At 40.3% G+C, this 21433-nt stretch overlaps 1 protein-coding gene and 1 pseudogene across 1 annotated transcript; both read right to left on the bottom strand.

Annotated features, from left to right (window-relative positions):
• Positions 1 to 4898: 4898 nt before the first annotated feature.
• Positions 4899 to 7103, bottom strand: LOC139467433 (E3 ubiquitin-protein ligase TRIM33-like; annotated as a pseudogene).
• Positions 7104 to 15551: 8448 nt separating this feature from the next.
• On the bottom strand, positions 15552 to 18367 carry LOC139468686 (E3 ubiquitin-protein ligase TRIM56-like). Its single transcript, XM_071250806.1, has 2 exons — positions 18070 to 18367; positions 15552 to 17179 (listed from the first exon to the last, which is right to left on the bottom strand). Exons 1-2 carry the CDS (start codon positions 18365 to 18367, stop codon positions 15552 to 15554), a joined length of 1926 nt encoding a protein of 641 aa, XP_071106907.1.
• Between the last annotated feature and the right edge of the window lie 3066 nt (positions 18368 to 21433).

Genomic DNA, 21433 nt, shown 5'->3' with positions numbered 1-21433 from the left:
AATAACTAGAATATCACAGAGTAATCGTTAAAACTAGCATATAACCATAAAAAAATTATCACTAAATGGCACAATACAATATAAAAATGCGTTATAGATCACCAGCAATCAAAGTTAGGCCACCATACCAGGGACCATGGGGACCTAAGATTCTTCTGCAACCTACATGGTACCCCGGCAGGACTTACACCATCCCTCTGGCTACTGGCGATGGTCAGAAAGATTCGCTAAACAGTTAAAACCTACACAAAATACTACGATTAAGATCACAGAGAAATGAAAAAAAAATGATACTTGCGTACCCTCTCAGGGGGTACAATTATTTTACGATACTTCAACCCCCTGTGAATAAACAGCCACTAACAATCTCAGTTATGAATTCATTCTACCAAAATAAAATCACTTTCTATATACTATACATGTTATAATAAAAAACATATCTATTAATTCTATTTCTTTTTAAAAACCGATGATTACATAAGCACTGATTTGACTAAAAAGATCCTTTATGGATGTAATTTTGAAATACTTATCTCTTGTGATGGAAAAATCAATGCAGTCAAGCAGGACATGCTTGACCGTGATTCTTTCATCACAAGGGATGCAGAATGGAGGAACCTCTCCTTTCAATATTATTCGTGGGTATATCTGCTGTGGCCAATACGACATCGTCGCATAATGACCTCTTCAAATCTGGTCTGACAGCCTAAGTAGGTGTAACCGATAGTTGGTTTAATTTCATGTAATTTATTGATACCTACTTGGGTGTCCCACTTCTTCTGCATGAGATCCCTGATGTAACATCTCATAATCACTGTATGGGATAAGAAGTGGTGTCGCAGATTTGTTGAGTGCTGCTTTCGCAGCAGCATCAGCCATTGTGTTACCAATGATTCCAACATGGCTCGGTAACCAACAAAAAACGATGTCGTATTGGCCAGTAGCAAGATCATTAAACACTTCAATAAGTTTGATTAAAATCAGATGTGTACAAGATTGATCTTTCATAGCTTGAAGGCAAGAGAGTCTGAAAATATAATAAATTGTTTATTGGTTATTGATATATTCTCGTGCTGTGAATATGGCCTTTGCTTCGGCCGTAAAATGGAACAGTTGTCTGGTATTCGGTTTGACATAGTCCTGGATCCAATGACAGTGGCGCTGGCAACAGCGTCACCATCCTTGGATCCATCTGTAAATATAGATTTGTAGATATTTTATGAGGATCGTAATTAATTATGTTCTTGCAGATACATAAGTTGATTTGTTTCAGATTTTTTAAAATTAGTGAGAGAAAGGTCTACTTCAGGTCTGACTAATTGCCAAGGAGGAGTAGACACAAGCCGACATGGAGATATTATATCAAAGTCAATATTAGCATCTGCAATGTGAGACTTGATCCAAATGCCAAGTGGCGGTCCAAGTTATGGCTTGTTGTGAAACAGCTCCTCATTGAGAGGATGAGTTATAAGCTGGATTTGCTGAGTTGTACGTAATTTAGTTATTTACTGAAGGGATAATTTTAAGCGGCGTTGTGCAAGCGAAGGCTCATCGGCCTCCACATACAAACTAGCTACAGGAGAGGTTCTAAATGATCCAAGACAGAGTCTCGGTCCTTGATGATGTATGCTATCTAATTTCCATAAATTACTTTGAGCAGCTCCAGTATATACAATTGAACCATAATCTAGCTTAGATCTAATAAGGGATCTATAAAGGTGAAGTAAGGTTGTCTGATCCCCACCCAAGCTTAGTATTTGCAACAACTTTTAGTAGATCCGGAGCCTTCAAGCATTTAGTTTTATATGAGGTTAAAACGTCAAGTGGCGATCACAAAAAAGACCCAAGAACTTGGTCTCCTCAACAACCTTGATGGGGGCACCGTTTAACAGTTGCTCCGGGCCTTTATGCGGTCTATAATGTCAACAAAAATGGATACAATTTGTGTTTGCTTTTGAAAATCTAAAACCATTCTCAAGCGACCACTTTTGGATTAAATTTAGGGAAAGCTGCAGTTGCCTTTCTATTGTGTGCATGTTGTTGCCACGAGAAGATATGTTGAAGTCATCTACAAAGAGTGACCCATCAATTGAGTCATTCAATACCTTGGAGAGACTGTTAATTTTAATCATCAAATACAGTTAGAAATGTCTGGAGACTTGGTTCGGGCAAGTGTTTTAGAAGCTGATAATGAATATTAACAGCTCAGTTGCAGTATCATGAGCTTGCCCAACGTCGGTGTTGAGCTCATGTAGTTCTTTGCAACTGGCACATTTTATGTATGCATCACAATCGGTGTTCTCAGGTTCACCACCGCAACGCTGACAAATCACAGAGTGGTTACAATATTTGGAGCCATGATCAAATTTTTGGCACTTGAAACATCGGAGTGGATTGGGGACATACACCTCCACTCTGATGTTGATATACCTAGCTTTTGACTTTTGTGCAAATGTAAACAGATATGTGCTTGATGGTATGATGTCATCTCTTGATTTCCTGGTAAACCGTTTGACTGCTGTCACTCCTTGGAGTTTGAGTTCTTCCGTAATGTCTTGTTCGGACATGTCGGACAGGCAATCGGCTCTGTCACGAACAATGTCACGAACTCAAAGTTTTGTGCACAGACACAGCAACCTCAATATTGGCAAATGTGTAGTTAATGATAACAGATTGAGAGATTGCTTTCTCCGTGAACACTCAACAAGGAGCGAGCCACTACGAAGACGCCACACATTCTTTTCTCCACAAATTCCAGATAAAGCTTTGGGAATGGCAAAGGCATTTTCGGTTTGACCAGTGTCATCTAGATCGACATGTCTACGTTTGGAATGGTTTGGGCCAGGGTATTGGTAAGACATGATGAAAGAAAATAATTTACCACCCTGCTCTCCACCCACCATGGTGTGCCACAAAGATCTATGTTTTATTGCACCGGATCTCCAACATGCCAACATCAGGGATACTGAGGTGGTATACTCCAGTAAAGACAACATGAACAGCTGAATTTGTCAACCAAATATAATGCCAGGCTGGTTCGGCCCATGTTTATATCCTATAATGTTCATGAACAACATATATACCAAACATTCACATTAATTGAAATATTTCAATATGGACGTGTTACATACACAGGGCATGGCGTGACCAGCCGATTGATATTACCGGGCCCATTCTTCCACCCGCCTAGGTGAAATCAGGGTCAGAGTGGTGTGTTGGGCAAAGGAACACTGTTCCTGGCTCCAGAGCCCTCAACCACCAGAATCCCTTCCTCCACCGACACAGGGGCGCAACCCACGGCAAACAGGTTGCCCAATGTTGTCGCCTCTCAAGTAATGGGGTGCCGTGGACACACTCTACCCCGAGTCCACACGGGGGAAGAGCGATTAGCGTTACCCAGCACTCACCACGTTGAGGTTGCTCTTCATGACTGCCTATTTAGAATTCTTCCAACCTTTTCAGCTTGTAAACAGTAGAAAGAATTATGGAAAAAGTGCAGATAACCAGCTTCAGAGACATAAAAAGGTCAGTTGGTCGTGACGTCATAGTAAACGATGACATCACAAAGGCCTGGATTAAAAGTTTTTTTTGTTTCTGGCATGTAGGCAGACGACAAACACTGTTATCATGGATTTTTTTATTTGTTGAAAAAAAATACATTTTGCTCGTGCTGTGTGTAAATGATATTTTAAATGAACCTATGATTAAGTGTATGACAATCAAAAAAGTAAAAATAATTCATTGAAGTTTTCATTCATCGATTTTATTTGAACTGGAGTCTATGCATATCACGGGCTAGACGCTGGGAATTCCAATCAAATACAACAGAATCACTTGCAATTTATTTAATTAAGAATTGATTTCAATATTTATTGTGTTTATTGACGTACAAACTTAAAAATCTCATGTGCATACTTTGCATCAGTCTGCATATGACGTGTGCGCCTCCAAAACACAGACATATATCTCACTCCATAAATGAGTCAACAACAATAACTTCATAGGCTGCCTATTTAGTCATTAACACAAACCACCTTAGACCATACAACATCCGATTGGGAATTGTTTTACTGGAGCCCAAGCAAAAACCGCGACTAACCAAAGGCCCATGTTGTCCTATGGGTACCCAGGTCCTACTCAGGACCCACCCAAGCCCGGAGGCGGTCTAACGGAGAGAGAGAGAGAGAGAGAGAGAGAGAGCGAGAGCGAGAGCGAGAGCGAGAGCGAGAGCGAGAGCGAGAGAGAGAGAGAGAGACAGAGAGATGTTTATTATAGTGCCACATGTTATATACACTTCAGAGACACAGGTTGCTTGACACATAATGTGATGGTACAAAGAAAACTGCTAATTGCAGTATTGCAGTATTTTGTTTTGCGTGTGTGTGTATGGATATAAAGTTGCGCTGTATATGTCTGTATTTTGGGCCACTGGCCTCTATACTGAATAAATTATCTTGTCTTGTCTAATGTTATCTGAATTGATGTGGAAATAATGTCAGTGGATACACCTTTGTATGATCATTCACACCCCAATCGGAAAAGACCATTTTGAGTTGTTATAGTGCATTTAACACCAGTGATACCGATGATTGAAATCATGCAATTATTGATGTGACTACATGAAGTTGACTTCGTGTATCTGACGTCCACCACAAATATAAAGTGTGTCATGTCTATCTACATACAATCCTTGTGGATCACAGCCAATGTCCTGATGATCTGTGACATAATCCCCTGTCTCTGTCAGCTGTACAACATTTTTGGTTTTAGCAACCAGGATGTCTCCTGTTGGAGTACTTGAGATACCATAAGGTCTAAGTGCTCTGTCTCCGGTAGGGGCGTATCTCCACACAACATCCCCCTCTGACGTCACACATGTCACAGACTTCTTCCCACCCTCAGACACGAGTATGTTGCCCTTGTTGTTGACACACATGTCGGTGGTTGTTAATGTCAGTGACTACAGCTGCATGTATACCATTTACAACCAGGACTGTGACGTCACTTAGAGAAGGCTGCTTCTTATCATCCGCCATCCTCCCATCTATCACGTCAACCAGCACTTGAGACGGCAGACATGGTACCTGATCCTGGTATGCGACGTCAATCTTCCCCAGCTGTAGGTCATCTAGGATGTGCTGGACGTTGTCAGTGTCAGGTGTAAACCTGATGTCATCTATTCTCTGTGTGTCTGCTGTGTCTGTGTCCCTGACATCCCCCAACTCTACAGCCCCCGACTCCCAGGCCTGATACGCGTTATACAGGTCCATCTCACAGTCCGATATCAAGACCTGGTCAATGAACTCACAATGTTGTCTGTACATCTGCATCTCAATCTCTTCAAGTTTAACATTTGCTTTAAGTTCCTTAGTTTGTTTGTCTGTCATATCCTTGACTTCGTTCATCAGTTCTTTTCCTTTCTGCTTGATGTTGGCGATGGCTCTCTTAACAGCACATTTAATGTGATTTTCTACTGCTATTTTGTTTTTCTCAATTCCGCTAATTTTCTTGTCTGTTTTCTTCACAATTGTTTCTTTTCTATGTATTTTCTATGATAATTGTTTAGCATGCCTTCTTAAATGGTATTTCAGGTTTGGCAACATTGACTGAATGGTAACGACAGACTCACATTTCCTATGGTAAACAACACAACATATCTGACACACAGCTTTGTGGCAGTCTTTACATACAAGCTTTATAACCTCATACTTGTGTTCCCTGCACACGACCTTGCGTCTCCTTTTCCCCTTGACCTCTTTTGAAAGGTCACAGATTTCATGGTCATGTGATGCTGGACTTGCACGATGCATCCTTACACATCTCTCGCAGAGGGAAACTTGACACTCAGAACACCATGAGGCTCCCGGAGTTGTCTCCCCTAACTTCTCACACACTGAGCAACATGAAGCGGAACCTGTAAGTGGACATGTCTATAGTTATTTGACATATCATGACAATATTTAAATAAATTAGAAGATTGAGAATCCAGGTAAAATCACCCCCTCTCACCTATTTTCATTGCACGAATAGGGCGGTGGGTGTAGGTTTGGAGATAAAGTGTTGGCTCGTCACGCCAAAGGGTTTGATGTGGAAGCCCCATATTGGCATGATTGGCAGTGGCGTACAACTGAACTCATTCACCCAGTTACGTACATGTAGTTTCAACAGGTACAATTGCACTTATAAGTGAAAAGTTCTGATCACTATTATCAGGGGCGGTGGGGAAGCCTTGTGGTTTAAGTGTAAGCGAGGTTTGGTTTGGTTCCCACATGAGTATAATGTGTGAAGCCCATTTCTTGTGTCCCCCGCAGTGATATCGCTTGAACATTTCTGAAGGCGGCAAAAATACATACTCACTCACTCACTCACTATTATCAACCTGAAACATTCTATCATTACAAATACCCTTTTCATAAACTGCCATTTGTAGATGTTTTCAGATAATAATATTTTCAAGGGCTTTATGGATGATCTGATTATATTAGCATCATGTAAAACGATAATAATCAGCAGGCCAATTAGCATTGGCAGTGCACATTGTCCCGACGTCAAAATATATTGTAAATATTTCTTTGCCGTGATTACAGTTAGAGTCATGTTTGTAACAAATGTATATTTTCTGGAGTCGTTTAGTGGAGTCAATTGGTATCATTGAACATACTGTTAACAGCAATACTGTAATTATACTCCATCTTTAAACAAATAACGAGTACTCTTTAACATGCCTTTATTACAAACATGATTCTTATTACTAGATTTCAGTTTGTGAAATGAATGTGTAATTCATAATGTAATAAACCATTACCTGTTTTGACAACGTCAGCTTGTGTGTCAATCAGCCCCTGTATAATGATGCTGGGTTTGATCTGCCCCGCCCACTCCTCCACTGGCCGGCTGGGTTGGGGGACCTTGGTATCTTGTCGACAGCAGGGACAAGGGATCGTCTTGGACTGTACAGCATCTGGTCTGGTTTGGATGTATCCTGTGACACATTTCCTACAGAATGTGTGATCACACCTCAGTGTACAGGGGTCTGTGTACAGTTCCTGGCAGATCACACAGGTGAGGAATTCTGTAACTTTGTCAGCTCGTGACGTCGCCATTTTTAAAACATAAATAACTGTTCGCTTTTCATAGAGATATTTTCAGCTGAAGTTTTTCCGTCTTTGTAATGAAGAAACATGTGTTTTGTTTCAGACAATAACAGTTCTTGAGTGCCACTTCGGGCTAACCCTTCATATCAAGCTGACACGCGATGATATAAATGAAATAACGCGGTATTACACAAAACGCACTCACCCCGTCAGTAACTTCTGTACTACATGTGCACCACTAAGTATGCTGAAAGTATGCTGAAACGCTTCTGTAAATCCATGTCGAATTGATCGTTTACATATCATTTCTTGTCACAAAAATGACCATATCGACCAATTCATAGTGCTACAGGAATAACAAATTCTACATATCGTGACTTCATGTCAAACAAGGTGTTTCAGAAGCTTGTGTCTATGTAATTGTTTATACTATTGTTTCAATAAAATATGTTCCTACATTATAGCTTTTTTTACTAATTCTCTCATAAGAACAAGCCCGATCGTTGTTTCCACACAATAAAAGATTCCCTTTGAATAGATGAATCAAAACTGAATATATGAATATATTGTGATCATGTGAGATCAGGATTAATGTCAACTTCAAAGATGTGGAGGTAAACTGTCGTCATTGTTCGAAATGAACATTATTTTAATGTTAAAAGCTAACTCTAAAACAACTACCAATAGATTCTTGTATTTATGACCTGTAATCCACCTCCGTCAACACCATCCAAGCCTTGCTTTACCGTTTTGGACACGCCTTGAATCACGGGACCTGTCCCAGACGTGCAGTATTTGGAGACATTCCATGGAAGGATCTGGGCTTTTGGTTGAGTTACTTCAACAAGTCAAATAATACCATGTGACTTCATACACACATTCATGCACCATGTTCCGCCTTATGTCTCTCTGTAAAAGCTAGGACATCACAGTACTTATTATATATATTTCCTGGGAGCCACTTGGCTGCTGGCAATATTTTTCTAGGTGCCCTTTCAAACTTTAAAGAGCCATATTAAAATTTAAGGAGCCACATTGATTTAGGCTTACAAAGAATTCATCATTTGAGAACTTAAATAATAAGACAAGACAAGATTAAAAACCAATTGTTCTGATTTGTCTGAACAACAAACTTTGAAAACTTGTCATGAGTGAGTGAGTGAGTATAGTTTTACGCCGCTTATATTCCAGCAATATCACTTCGGGGGACATCAGAAATGGGCTTCACACATTGTTGAATTCCTTGATTCCACTATGCCAACCCACATCTGCATCTCATAAACACCTTGTAGGACTGCTGACAGTAATAGCCACAGTAATGTTTTTCATGTAATTATTCTGTGATGGACAGTTTGGCTTCGAGATGGCTCTTGAAAATATGTCCAATATTCTTTTATGATTTGAACATGCCACCATTGTGAAAGTAAACTGAGAACTGTGCATGTGACCAGAAAGACAAAAACTTGTGGCATTACAGACGATAATATCAGAGGCAGGATAGGCTTTAATGTCGCTGTAGTGAGTATGGTTTTATGCCGTTTTAGCAATATTCCAGCAATATTACGGCGGGGGACCCAGAAATGGTCTTCACACATTGTACCCATGTGGGGAATTGAACCCGGGTCGCTTCACGGCTTCTACCGCTAGGCTGCTACTCCACCGCCCCTTGCCTGCAGAGGGTTGGACACGTGCCTTCTATTGGGGTGGTGACTCTACATGCTTCCACTGCATCTACTGAACTTTAGTCTCAGGATCATAGTGATGGACACATGTTTCATCCTGTGTGATAAGTCTGTCAAAAAAGTTTGCCTGGTTTTTTTGGCACATATCCAAAAGATCCTTTGAGCAATTGACTCGTTCCTGCTTTTGGAAAGGTGAGAGCAACCTGGGAATCCATCGTGCAGACACCTTATCATGTTCAAATGATATTTTTCCACAAACCCGGGTTATACTGATCTTGACATCTTGTGCTAACTGGCGAACAGTTATACGTTGGTCAGCCCAAAATGGAGGCCTCCACTTGATGGATAGTGTCCTCATCAATGGCTGAATGGGGGCGAGCAGGAATGGCAGCTGTTTCCACAGATGTCCGACCACACTTGAACTGACGATGCTAGTGTTTAACAACGTCATATGATGGGGCATCTTCCCCATAAGTTGCTTTCATTTCACCGAAAGTTTCTTTTGGTGTGCGACCTTTCAAATATAAAAACCTAATCACTGCTCGGTATTCTACTGGCTCCATTGTCACACCCTACTCGATCATAACACCTGTAAAAGTGGTAAGATTAATAGTTCGGTGCTGCAAATTCAGACATAACCCATAGATACATGTATCATTACACATGTGAAATTTCAACCAAATATGATAACCCAAAGTGGTTTAGGGGAAATCGTTAATGAACACCCCTGTATATTTACTCATACATATATAATTCAGAAGGAATATGTGCATTGTCAGAAAGAAATGCGATTTGCAGTGTAGCCATAGAGTTTTGTTGTTATTGTCATTGAACAATATATCACATGATTAACCACCTATCCAGGTAATCTTGGACACCCGGATCCATCTCAGGACCCACCCCACCCGAGTACCCGACCCAGCCCAAATGGCTGGCAATAATGTACGAGGGTGAGATTCTATTTAGAGTGAGTTAAAAAAACCCATCACTGTCACACCGGCAATATTTCAGCCATATCGAGACGAGAAGTTATTATATATTATCAGTAAATAAAAACCTGTCATCAATGGACAGTAAAATAACTAGAATATCACAGATTAATCGTTAAAACTAGCAAACAACCATACAAAATTATCACGAAATGTCACAATACAACATAAAAATAGGCCACCAAGCCTTGTGAATGTGTGTTTTTTTCTGGGGGAAGGGTTGTCAGTATTAGATCAGATCATCGACAGCGTTTCCGTTGGGAATATTCAGTTAAATCTGCATTCATCATTTTCGAATTATCGAGTTGATGCATGTTGAGGTTAGTTGGTGTCCTTGTACTATCACTAAACACTGTTCTGTAAAACTTAACCCGAATTATCACATGAAGCAACAAACACTCCTAAATCTCCCTAGCCTGGATTCGCCTCCACTGAATACTGGCCTCAGTAAGGATCGAACATAAGATCCTGAGTATCACCTACCTATGTATTAAAGGCTCAGCTCCATCATACCTATCAAGTTTGGTGAGAGAACATGTACCATCTAGATACCACAGATCGACCAGCGTCTCAATGCTCACCATACCACCAACATGTGACCACAGACGCTGTTCCTCCACATTTGCCTCACTTCGGAACAATCAACCTCTCACCATAAAAAACATACTTGTTCAATCAAACTACTTATTTTTGTAAGTATTGTTTTTGAAAAAAACGGTCACACGAAAACCATCATTATTTGCGTACGGTTTAATCGTATGTAACAACAAATATAACTGTATGCATTTTCCTCATATCGAATAATTAATTGGATTTCGAACAGTTCATCACATATCAATTTGTGTATCACTTTCCTTTTTGGATAGCCCTGTGGATTTATAATTATGAACACAAGTCTTCTCCCTTTCTCGACATATGTAATATCGGTGTTGGAAGGATGTAAGGATTTCGAACAGTTCATCACATATCAATTTGTGTATCACTTTCCTTTTTGGATAGCCCTGTGGATTTATAATTATGAACACAAGTCTTCTCCCTTTCTCGACATATGTAATATCGGTGTTGGAAGGATGTAAGTTGAAGTTACTGTAAGTTTCCAAATAAATATTTAAATTCAAATTAGTTCTTTTCTCTAAGAGGGAATTGGGCTTTACTTTGAGTGGCTCATAGTAAGATTTTGGAAGTTGGAAATATGCACGAAAGAAAAATGACAACTTGTAAATAATATTTGATGTTTGCAATGGGCAAACAAGAACCTTTATCTTACCTCGCCCCTTGAGTCAACTTCAGCCTTGCAGTCAGTTTAAGTTAAAGTCTCACTAAGACATTATTAATGCTAGCTTCATTCACTCCTGAGTGACTTGTAAACTTGAAATTCAGAAAGTATTGTCATAACGGTGATGAGACATGTTCATAACACCTCATCAGTCTATAAATAGAAATGTTTTCGCAAGCATGTGGTAACGATTAAAGGTCAGGATCTATCAATGTGAAAACGACGTCCAAGGAAGCTTGTGTCCACAATATCATGATATGAATGTATTAATTTGAGAACGTCCTCAGAGTCCTCAAAACAATGGATACTTTATGTCAATGATTAATAATGCAAAGAATGTTTCAATGATAAATATTACAATTTACAATTAAAACAAGGACGAGACAGGTTGAAACGGACTGTAGTAAGACAGAGCGCCGGACAGGGTAATAACACGTATCATCTATTAACGTCTTTGGTATGACGCGGCCGGGAATCGAACCCCAGACGCCCCACCACTAGAACACGGAGGAGGCCACATAGCCGCTGAGCAAAACATCAACAAAGAGTCTTTTTCCTAATATTCTCTGTGTATTACAATGTCTGCTGATTCAATGTTTGCAAATGCCAAGAGACATATTATATATTATGGTGTAACGCTAAGATCACTTTTATCAAATTATATCTTGAGAGATCGTGACGCTGTGGTCTATAACAGTATTGTGCATGTGGTTGTCAGCTGTGTCCTGTGTCACCAGTTTATATCTGGAGAGAGAGGGACGCTGTGGCCAATAACAGTATTGTGCATGTGGTTGCCAGCTGTGTCCTGCATGCACCACCTGTCACAAAGATTAAGATCGGCCTTGCGCGACACGCATTTTTGATAAGACGGATACTTAGTGTTACCGATGCAATAAACCAAACCGATATATTTGGTATCATGATCCCATTAACGTGCAAATGGTCAGCGAGCAGGTACAACTTTTAATCTCCATTAATCGATTCAATATTTGCTTCATCTGTAACCTATAGACGAATGTTCGATATAGGTTTAAAAAAAAGTTTCTTCCCGATATGTGGATAATTATGTCGACAAACATGGCTGTAAAATACTACATGATAAATGGGACAGTTCACTCAAACACTATATTCATACGCGGATTCTGAAGTTGAGTGAGATCAGGTTGAACATCATTGATCGAGATTATTATAAGAATGACATGACAGGGTAAAGAGATTACCCTCGTGTGATTCCGAATCGTAAATATCAAATATGAGGAATACACGGTGTGTTGTATGCTCTTTACAGGGTCGAACAATTCAACTTTTATTCTATAAATTTTGATATTTATGATACGGAAACACACTCATGTATTATCCTCTACATGTGTTTTGTTGTGTTTGTTGTTAAACGCCGCACTCAGAACTATTCCAGTTATATAACGGCGGTCTGTAAATTATCGCGTCTGGACCAAACAAGGTTGTGACATCATTAGCATCGATCTAGGTAAATAGGACACGATGACATGACACAATACGACAAGCATTGATTGCTGAAGACCCATTCTAACCCGGGTCTTCATGGGGAACACATATATGCATGTGTTAGCTATACATGTCATTAAATACTGGTACAAATTAACTTCTTATTCAGGGATATTTAATGCGAGGTAATTTTTTGTGAAAATATTTTGCATAAATGTTACAGCGTCCAATGCTGGCATGACAGATTGCGTTGAACTGACAGGTTGTTGTATGAAGGCAGTACATACACTGGTGTAGAGATGTGAAAAAAGTATGATGCACCATTCCCACAGCTTTATGCGATTTTGATAAAAACTGTTTCATGTATATAATACAACAAAGGAAGATACGAATATCAGGGTCTGGTCGTGAAATGGGTGTTTCCAACGGCAAGAGCTACGATAACGAATGTTTACAAAAGACACTTGCAATTACCTTGCCTATGGCTATTTTTACGTCAAGAGCCCATCAACAGTGAAAGTACAGCCGCAGTTCTGTGTACACAGTAGGACCAGAGTTCACTCTCTACAACCATCTAGCGGCAGTCATCCCTTCATAGTATAGAAATACTTGGTCTATATGTCTCTACTGGGGCCTGCGGGTCAACCAGTTGGAAAATGACTTACACTTCTTGATCTCCGACTGGCGATAAATCATAAAATATATATTTTATCTCTTATCTCTTCCTAAATCATTTAGAATCTACCTCCAAAAACATATACTTTGGCGGTGCTAGCGAAACATCGACCAATATTAATTATTAACGAATGTTTATTAATAATGTGTTAGGTAATGATTTGTATATTATGGAATTATTCCGTGTTATGTCCAGTGCGAACACCAAACCTACCTCTCAGTTGTCCCCTGTCCTGGGTTGATATTATATCTTTCCAGTCACAAGATCAGTATAAGCCAAACCATGTGATCTACTTGTGTAACCCAGACTACTAATGTTATCTATGAGATAGGAAGGAAAAGAAACGGAAATTAGACAGGCATTGTAGACACGTTTTCAAGAAGCTTTGAGTGCGTTAACCTGGTACGTTGGATCAACACTGTGGGTAAGGGAGGGAGATACTTATGGGTTTTTTGGACAAATTGTATAAAATGTTGCAGTAAGGTTAAACGTCCTTTCGTAGATTTAAAAACGAAAATGCGTCTGGTACGTTTCTGGGGTAATATCAAGTGTCTCCAGTGTAAAAATGTACAGCTGACCAGCTTCAGTGGCAGGGAGAAAAGTTATGTCAGTTCATCGTGGCGTCATGGTAACCGATGATGTCACACTGGTCTGCAAAACATTGTGACGCAACTTTAATGTAGCGGTACCACCTGTGGAATCCAGTTATGGATTAAGAATTGACTTCAATATGTGTTTGCGTTTATGGAGGTGTAAGTACAAGACAGACAATGGTACAGTGTCATGTTTTTTATTTGTGAAAAATACATTCTGCTCTTGTTGAGTGTAAATGCTATTTAAAACAATCCAATGATTATGTGTGCGGTACAAATAAGTAAAAGAAATCAATTGAAGTTTTCTTTCAATGATTTCAATGATTTTGTGCCTCTAAGCACAGAAATACATTTTACAAGTCAACAATAACAACTTCAAAGGCTGTCTATTAAGTCATTACCACAAACAAAAAGTAGACGATTCAAAATATGACACTGTACAGCGCAATAGTGCAACACAAGATCTACCAACTCTATTATCAGCCAGTCATGAAACAAATCCGAGGGTGTGCGTGGCCTAATGTTTGTTCAGTTTATGCAGAGTAAACTAAATCTATTTTATGGTCTCTGATTATGGAGCTGACGCACAAAAATAATTTCATTTTTAGCCAAACACTAACATGGAATCACTTACAGTTTATTTTTTGACAATTGAACAATGAAATGTACTATACCTACGACACTATTATTATCATTAGAAATCATTACACATTTGTGTTCCTCCCTACAAGTATGATGTAGGAGCTATTTGTTATTAAGTGGCTCACCATAACGTTCCACAAAACAAACTTCATGACATCCCAAATGGAACATTCCCAAATGGAACAGACCGCCTCCGTTGTCTAGTGGTAGAGCGTCCGCCCAGAGAGCGGAAGGTCCGGGGTTCGATCCCCGACCGCGTCATACCAAAAGACGTTAAAAGATGGAACTTGTGGTTACCCTGTCTGGTGCTAGGCATTAAGGGGATAAAACAAGGACAGGTCGGCTCGGAGTCAGTACACTGTGTCTGAGTGGGGTATTCTTGTTAAACTTCGGCATGGTATCTCAGTGAGCTAGCACTATAAATCGGCATCAGTCCGGACTAGTACAAGCAGACACACACACACACACACACACACACACACACACACACACACACACACACACACATGCAGGCACGTCGCTATGTAAGTGCAATAATCATGGACGCGACGTTATACCCCATTTCACCGCACCTCACCTACATGGAACACCCTATCTACTATCTACTATCTAGTAAAGTACAAACATTCCATGACCACGGTGCAATGGACCACGTACCTAACATGCTACTGACTGGAGCTGGGACGAGTCCAAATCTACAGCTCGGGTAACCAACCCGACCCGGGAACCCACTGATGGTCTCAAGAGTTGGGAACTCATTAGTGTCATTAAACAATATATCAAGTGACCATCAACAGGTCCAAGTAGTCATGTGGGCACTTCAATAACAAGTAAACCATATCATATCTACCAAGAATGGAGTGAAGTATTGGTATCTCTTGAGCAGATTGGGATCAAACCACGAGCTTTTCGCCTTCCCGGCCGACACCATACTTACTAGAACACGGTGGCGATTTAATAAAGAGAACCAGGTTGCTAAACACATAATGTGATGTGTAATGATGTGGAAATAATGTCTGTGGATACACCTTTGTATGATCATTCACACCCCAATCGGAAGAGTCCATTTTGAGTTGTTATAGTGAATTTAACACCAGCGATAGTGATGACTGAAATCATGCAATTATTGATGTGACTACATGAAGTTGATTTCGCGTGTCTGACCTTCACCACAAACATACAGTGTGTCATGTCTATCGACATACAATCCCCTTGGATCACAGTCAATGTCCTGATGATCTGTGACATAATCCCCTGTCTCTGTCAGCCGTATCACCTTGTTGCTGTCTGCAAGCAGGATGTCTCCTGTTGGAGAAGTTGAGATACCATAAGGGATGAGTGCTCTGTCACCGGTAGGGGCGTATCTCCACACAACATCCCCCTCTGACGTCACACATGTCACAGACTGCTCCTGACTGTCAGACACGAGTATGTTGCCCTTGGTGTTGACACACATGTAGTCGGGGTAGGTAAACAGTGTCTCATTGTTGTGTGTAGTGACTGACCTCAGCACGTGTCCCGCCATGTCCAGGATATCACCACAGTAGTCAGTACCTGCTGCTAGAGATGAAGGACTCAGAACAGCGAGACTGAAGTACCCCTTGCTTGTTGTGATGGTAGAGAGCAGCACCAGGTCAGGGGTCACTTCTACTGTTACAATCTGACTGGATTCAGGGACAGCAACCATCACCTGGTTCTCCTTCAACTGTGTTACACCCAATGGAGAGTCATCCAGGGGAAGTCTACTTTGACACAGTTGATTGTTTCTGGTGTAGAAGGATTTCACACACTTGTTATTGAAGTCAGTGACTACAACTGTCTGTATACCATCTACAATCAGGACTGTGACGTCACGTAGATCAGGCTCCAGTTCATCGCCCGCCATCTTCCAATCTATCGTGTCAATCAGCACTGGAGACGGCAGACGTGTGCCCTGATCCTGGTATGTGACGTCAATCCCCCCCAGCTGTAGGTCATCTAGGATGTGCTGGACGTTGTCAGTGTCAGGTGTGAACCTGATGTCATCTATTCTCCGTGTGTCTGCTGTGTCTGTGTCCCTGACATCCCCCAACTCTACAGCCCCCGACTCCCAGGCCTGATACGCGTCATACAGGTCCATCTCACAGTCCGATACCAAGGCCTGGTCAATGAACTCACAATGTTGTCTGTACATCTGCATCTCAATCTCTTCAAGTTTTACATCTACTTTAAGTTCCTTAGTTTGTTTGTCTGTAATATCCTTGACTTCATTCATCAGTTGTTTTCCTTTCTGCTTGATGTTGGCTATGGCTCTCTCAACAGCACATTTAATGTGATTTTCTACTGCTATTTTGTTTTTCTCAATTCCGCTAATTTTCTTGTCTGTTTTCTTCACAATTGTTTCTTTTCTATGTATTTTCTTTGATAACTGTTTAGCGTGCCTTCTTAAATGGTATTTCAGGTTTGGCAACATTGACTGAATGGTAACGACAGACTCGCATTTCCTATGGTAAACAACACAACATGTCTGACACACAGCTTTGTGGCAGTCTTTACATACAAGCTTTATAACCTCATCCTTATGTACCCTGCATATGACCTTGCGCCTCCTCTTCACCTTTACCTCTCCTGAAAGGTCACAGATCTCATGGTCATGTGATGATGGACTTGCACGATGTATCTTGACACATCTTTCGCAGAGGGACACTTGACACTCAGAACACCATGAGGCTCCCTGAGTTGTCTCCCCTAACTTCTCACACACTGAGCAACATGAAGCGGAACCTGTAAGTAGACATGTCTATAGTTATTTGACATATCAGGACAATATTTATATAAATTAGAAGATTGAGAATCCAGGTAAAATCACCCCCTCTCACCTATTTTCAATGCATGAATAGGGCGGTGGGTGTAGGCTTGGAGTTCAAGTGTTGGCTTGTCACGCCCAAGGGTTTGATGTGTGAAGCCCCATATTGGCATGGTTGGCAGTGGCGTGAAACTGAACTCATTCACCCAGTTATGTACATGTAGTTTCAACAGGTACAATTGCTCTTATAAGTGTACAGTTTCGATCACTATTATCAGGGGCGGTTGGGAAGCCTTGTGGTTTAAGTGTTAGCCAGGTTTGATTCCCCTCATGAGTAAAATGTGTGAAGCCCATTTCTTGTGTCCCCAGCAGTGATATCTCTGGAACATTGCTGAGGGTCGCAAAAATACATGCTCACTCACTCAGTCACTATTATCAACCTGAAACATTCTATCATTTACAAATACCCTTTTCATAAACTGCCATTTGTAGATGTTTTAAAATAATAATATTTTCAGGTGCTTTATGGATGATCTGATTATATTTGCATCATGTAAACCGATAATAATCAGCAGGCCAATCAACATTGCCAGTGCACATTGTCCCCAACGTCAAAATATATTGTGAATATTTCTATGCCATGATTACAGTTAGAGTCATGTTTGTAACAAATGTATATTTTCTGGAGTCGTTTAGTGGAGTCAATTGGTATTATTGAATATTCTGTTAACAGCAGTACTGTAATTATACTGCATGTTTAAACAAATAATGAGTACCCTTTAACATGCCTTCATTCCAAACATGATTCTTATTACTAGATATCAGTTTGTGAAATGAATGTGCAATTCATAATGTAATAAACCAATACCTGTTTCGACAACGTCAGCTTGTGTGTCAATCAGCCCCTGTATAATGATGCTGGGTTTGATCTGCCCCGCCCACTCCTCCACTGGCCGGCTAGGTTGGGGGACCTTGGTATCTTGTCGACAGAAGGCACAGGGGATCGTCTTGGACTGTAGAGCATCTGGTCTGGTTTGGATGTATCCTGTGACACATTTCCTGCAGAATGTGTGATCACACCTCAGTGTACAGGGGTCTGTGTACAGTTCCTGGCAGATCACACAGGTGAGGAATTCTGTAACTTTCTCAGCTCGTGACGTCGCCATCTATCAAACATAAATAACTGTTGACTATTCCAAGAAATAGTTTCAGCTGAAGTTGTTCCGTTTTGTTATGGCGTTACATGTGTTTTGTTTGAGATAATAATATTTCTTGAGTGCGACTTCGGGCTAACCTTCCATATCAAGCTGACACGTGATGATATAAATAAAATACTGCATTAAGCGGCATTACACCAAACTCACTCCATCATGAACTTGTGTGCACCACTAAGTTTGCTGTAACGCCTCTGTAAATCCATGATTGAGTCGTTTACATATCATTTCTTGTCACAAAAATAACCACATCGACCCTTCCATAGTGCTACAGGAATAATAGATTCTACATATCTTGACTTCATGTCAAACAAGGTGTTTCAGAAGCGTGTGTCTATGTAATTGTTTATACTATTGTTTCAATAAAATATGTTCGTACATTATAGTTTTCATGAATTCTGTCATAAGAACAGGCTTGATCATTGTTTCCACACAATAAAGGATTTACCTTGAATAGATGAACCGAAACTGAATATATGAATGTATTGTGACCATGTGAGATTAGATTTGATGTCAACTTCACTCATGTCCAAATGGTTCTGGATATATTGTTGCTGGTGGAATAAGGGTTCAGGACATTTAAGATAAGGATGGCGTGGGTTTGCTTGCATTTTAGCAAGTAATGCAAACTCCTGTTTAGTTGTTTTGTTGTTGTTGTTTGTGACGGCACAGTGACTTAACCTATCCCAGACGTGCAGTATTGTGATACATTCCATTCTGTGCTATAGGGAGAGTTACGTAAGAACAAGTAAAAAATACTGTGAACAAAAGTTAGTATCACTGCATGCACAAATCTAATTGTGTTGTTAGACGTCATGTAATTGTTCCAGATTCCTTGAACGTGTTCTTGGTTAGAATATTCTTGAATATTTTCAATAGATAAGATGTTTTTTTTCCAGCCTAACGCTTTGGTTTTAGTGTCATGATATGCTCATAATATTGATCTCATACATTGAGCAGGTTCAAAACACAATTCGAACCTGAACAGACAAGTAGATGGCTACTAGGGCTGAGATGAGTCCAAATTTACAACCCAGGTACCCGACTCCCTATTACCTGACCCTCCCCAGGTACCCTACATCCTGACCCGATCCGACCAGAATAGAAATGTTTTACCGGAGCCTGGCAAAACCCCTTGAGATACATGTATGTACGAACTGATCATGCATACACTGAGGTTGACTGAAGCTTTACCTTTACTCAGATATATAAAAGTCAGAGGAATACGTGGATCGTCAGAAAGAAATAGGAAACATTAGTGATTTGAGGTGTAGCCATGGAGTTTTATTGTTATTGAACAATACATCACGTGACTAACCGCGGGTCCGGGTAATCTTGTAGGTGCCCAGATACAACTCAGGACCCACCCAACCCAGCCCTAATGGCTAACAACAGAAGTGTACGAGGTGAGATTCTGACTCCAACCTTTTCAGCCGTAAAGAGTAATATCAAGTGTTTCCGGCGTAAAAAAGTACAGCTGACCAGCTTCAGTGGCAGAGGGAAAATGTATGTCAGTTGATCGTGACGTCATGGTAACCGATGATGTCACACTTGCCTGCAAAACATTGTGACGGAACTTTAATGTAGCGGTACCTCCTGTGGAATCCAGTTATGGATTAAGAATTTACTACAATATTGTTTGCGTTTATGGAGGTGTAAGTACATGACAGACAATGGTATGGTAGGGTCATGTTTTTTATTTGTGAAAAATACAATCTGCTCTTGCTGAGTGTATATGCTATAAAAACGATCCAATGATTATGTGTGCGGTACAAAAAAGTAAAAGAAGTCATTTGAAGTTTTCGTTCAATGATTTCAATGATTTTTTTTAAACTGGGGGATGTGCATGTCACGGGCGAGCCACCGCGAATTCCTACGACGTCACGCAAGTAGTTCGCTGGTAGGCGTGGGCTAATGTTATTTAAGGTTAACCATCTGATGCAACGGAATGCAATTTATTTATTTAAGAATTAACTTAACAATATTTATTGTGTTTAAATTATAAATCTAAAACAACTTGTGTGCATTCCATGCGTTAATCTGCGTACAAAACGCAAAGTGTGCATACCCATCTAAGCACAAAAATACATTTTACAAGACAACAATAACAACTTTAAAGGCTGTCTATTAAGTCATAAACACAAACAAAGAGTAGACGATTCAAAATATGACACTGTACAGCGCAATAGCGCAACACAAGATCTGCCAACTCTATTATCAGCCAGTCATGAAACAAATCCGAGGGTGTGCGTGGCCTAATGTTTGTTCAGTTTATTCAGAGTAAACTAAATCTATTCAGGTCTCTGATTATGGAGCTGACGCACAAAAATAATTTCATTTTTAGCCGAACAATATCATGGAATCACTTACAGTTTATTTTTTGACAATTGAAGAATGAAATAAACTATGCCTACAACACTATCATAATCATTATAGATATGAACACAATTACAGAAGTGTTCCTCCCTACAAGTATGATGCAGGAGCTCTTTGTTATTAAGTGGCTCACTATAACGTTCCACAAAACAAACTTCATGACATCACAAACATCCTACATGGAACACCCTATCTACTATCTAGTAAATCAAAAACATTCTATGACTACGGTGCAATGGACCATGTACCTCACATGCTTCTGAATGGAGCTGAGACGAGTCCAAATCTACAGCCCGGGTACCCAACCCTACGCGGGAACCCGCTGATGATCTCAAAAGTTTCGAACTCATTAGTGTCATTAAACAATATATCAAGTGACCATCCACAGGTCCAAGTAGTCATGTGAGCACTTCAATAACAAGTAAACCATATCATATCTACTGAGAATAGAGTGAAGTATTGGTATCTCTTGAGCAGATTGGGATCAAACCACGGGCTTTTCGCATTCCCGGCCGACAACGTACGAGAACACGGAGGCGATTTAATAAAGAGAACCAGGTTGCTAAAGACATAATGTGATGTGTAAGGATGTGGAAATAATGTCTGTGGATACATCTTGTATGATCATTCACATCCCAATCG

The sequence above is a fragment of the Haliotis cracherodii genome, unplaced genomic scaffold (genome assembly GCF_022045235.1).
Source record: "Haliotis cracherodii isolate W230 unplaced genomic scaffold, xgHalCrac1.p SCAF_2, whole genome shotgun sequence".
Classification (NCBI taxonomy): domain Eukaryota; kingdom Metazoa; phylum Mollusca; class Gastropoda; order Lepetellida; family Haliotidae; genus Haliotis; species Haliotis cracherodii.
Note: the sequence above shows the minus strand (reverse complement) of the source record. Positions and strands in the feature narration are given on the sequence as shown.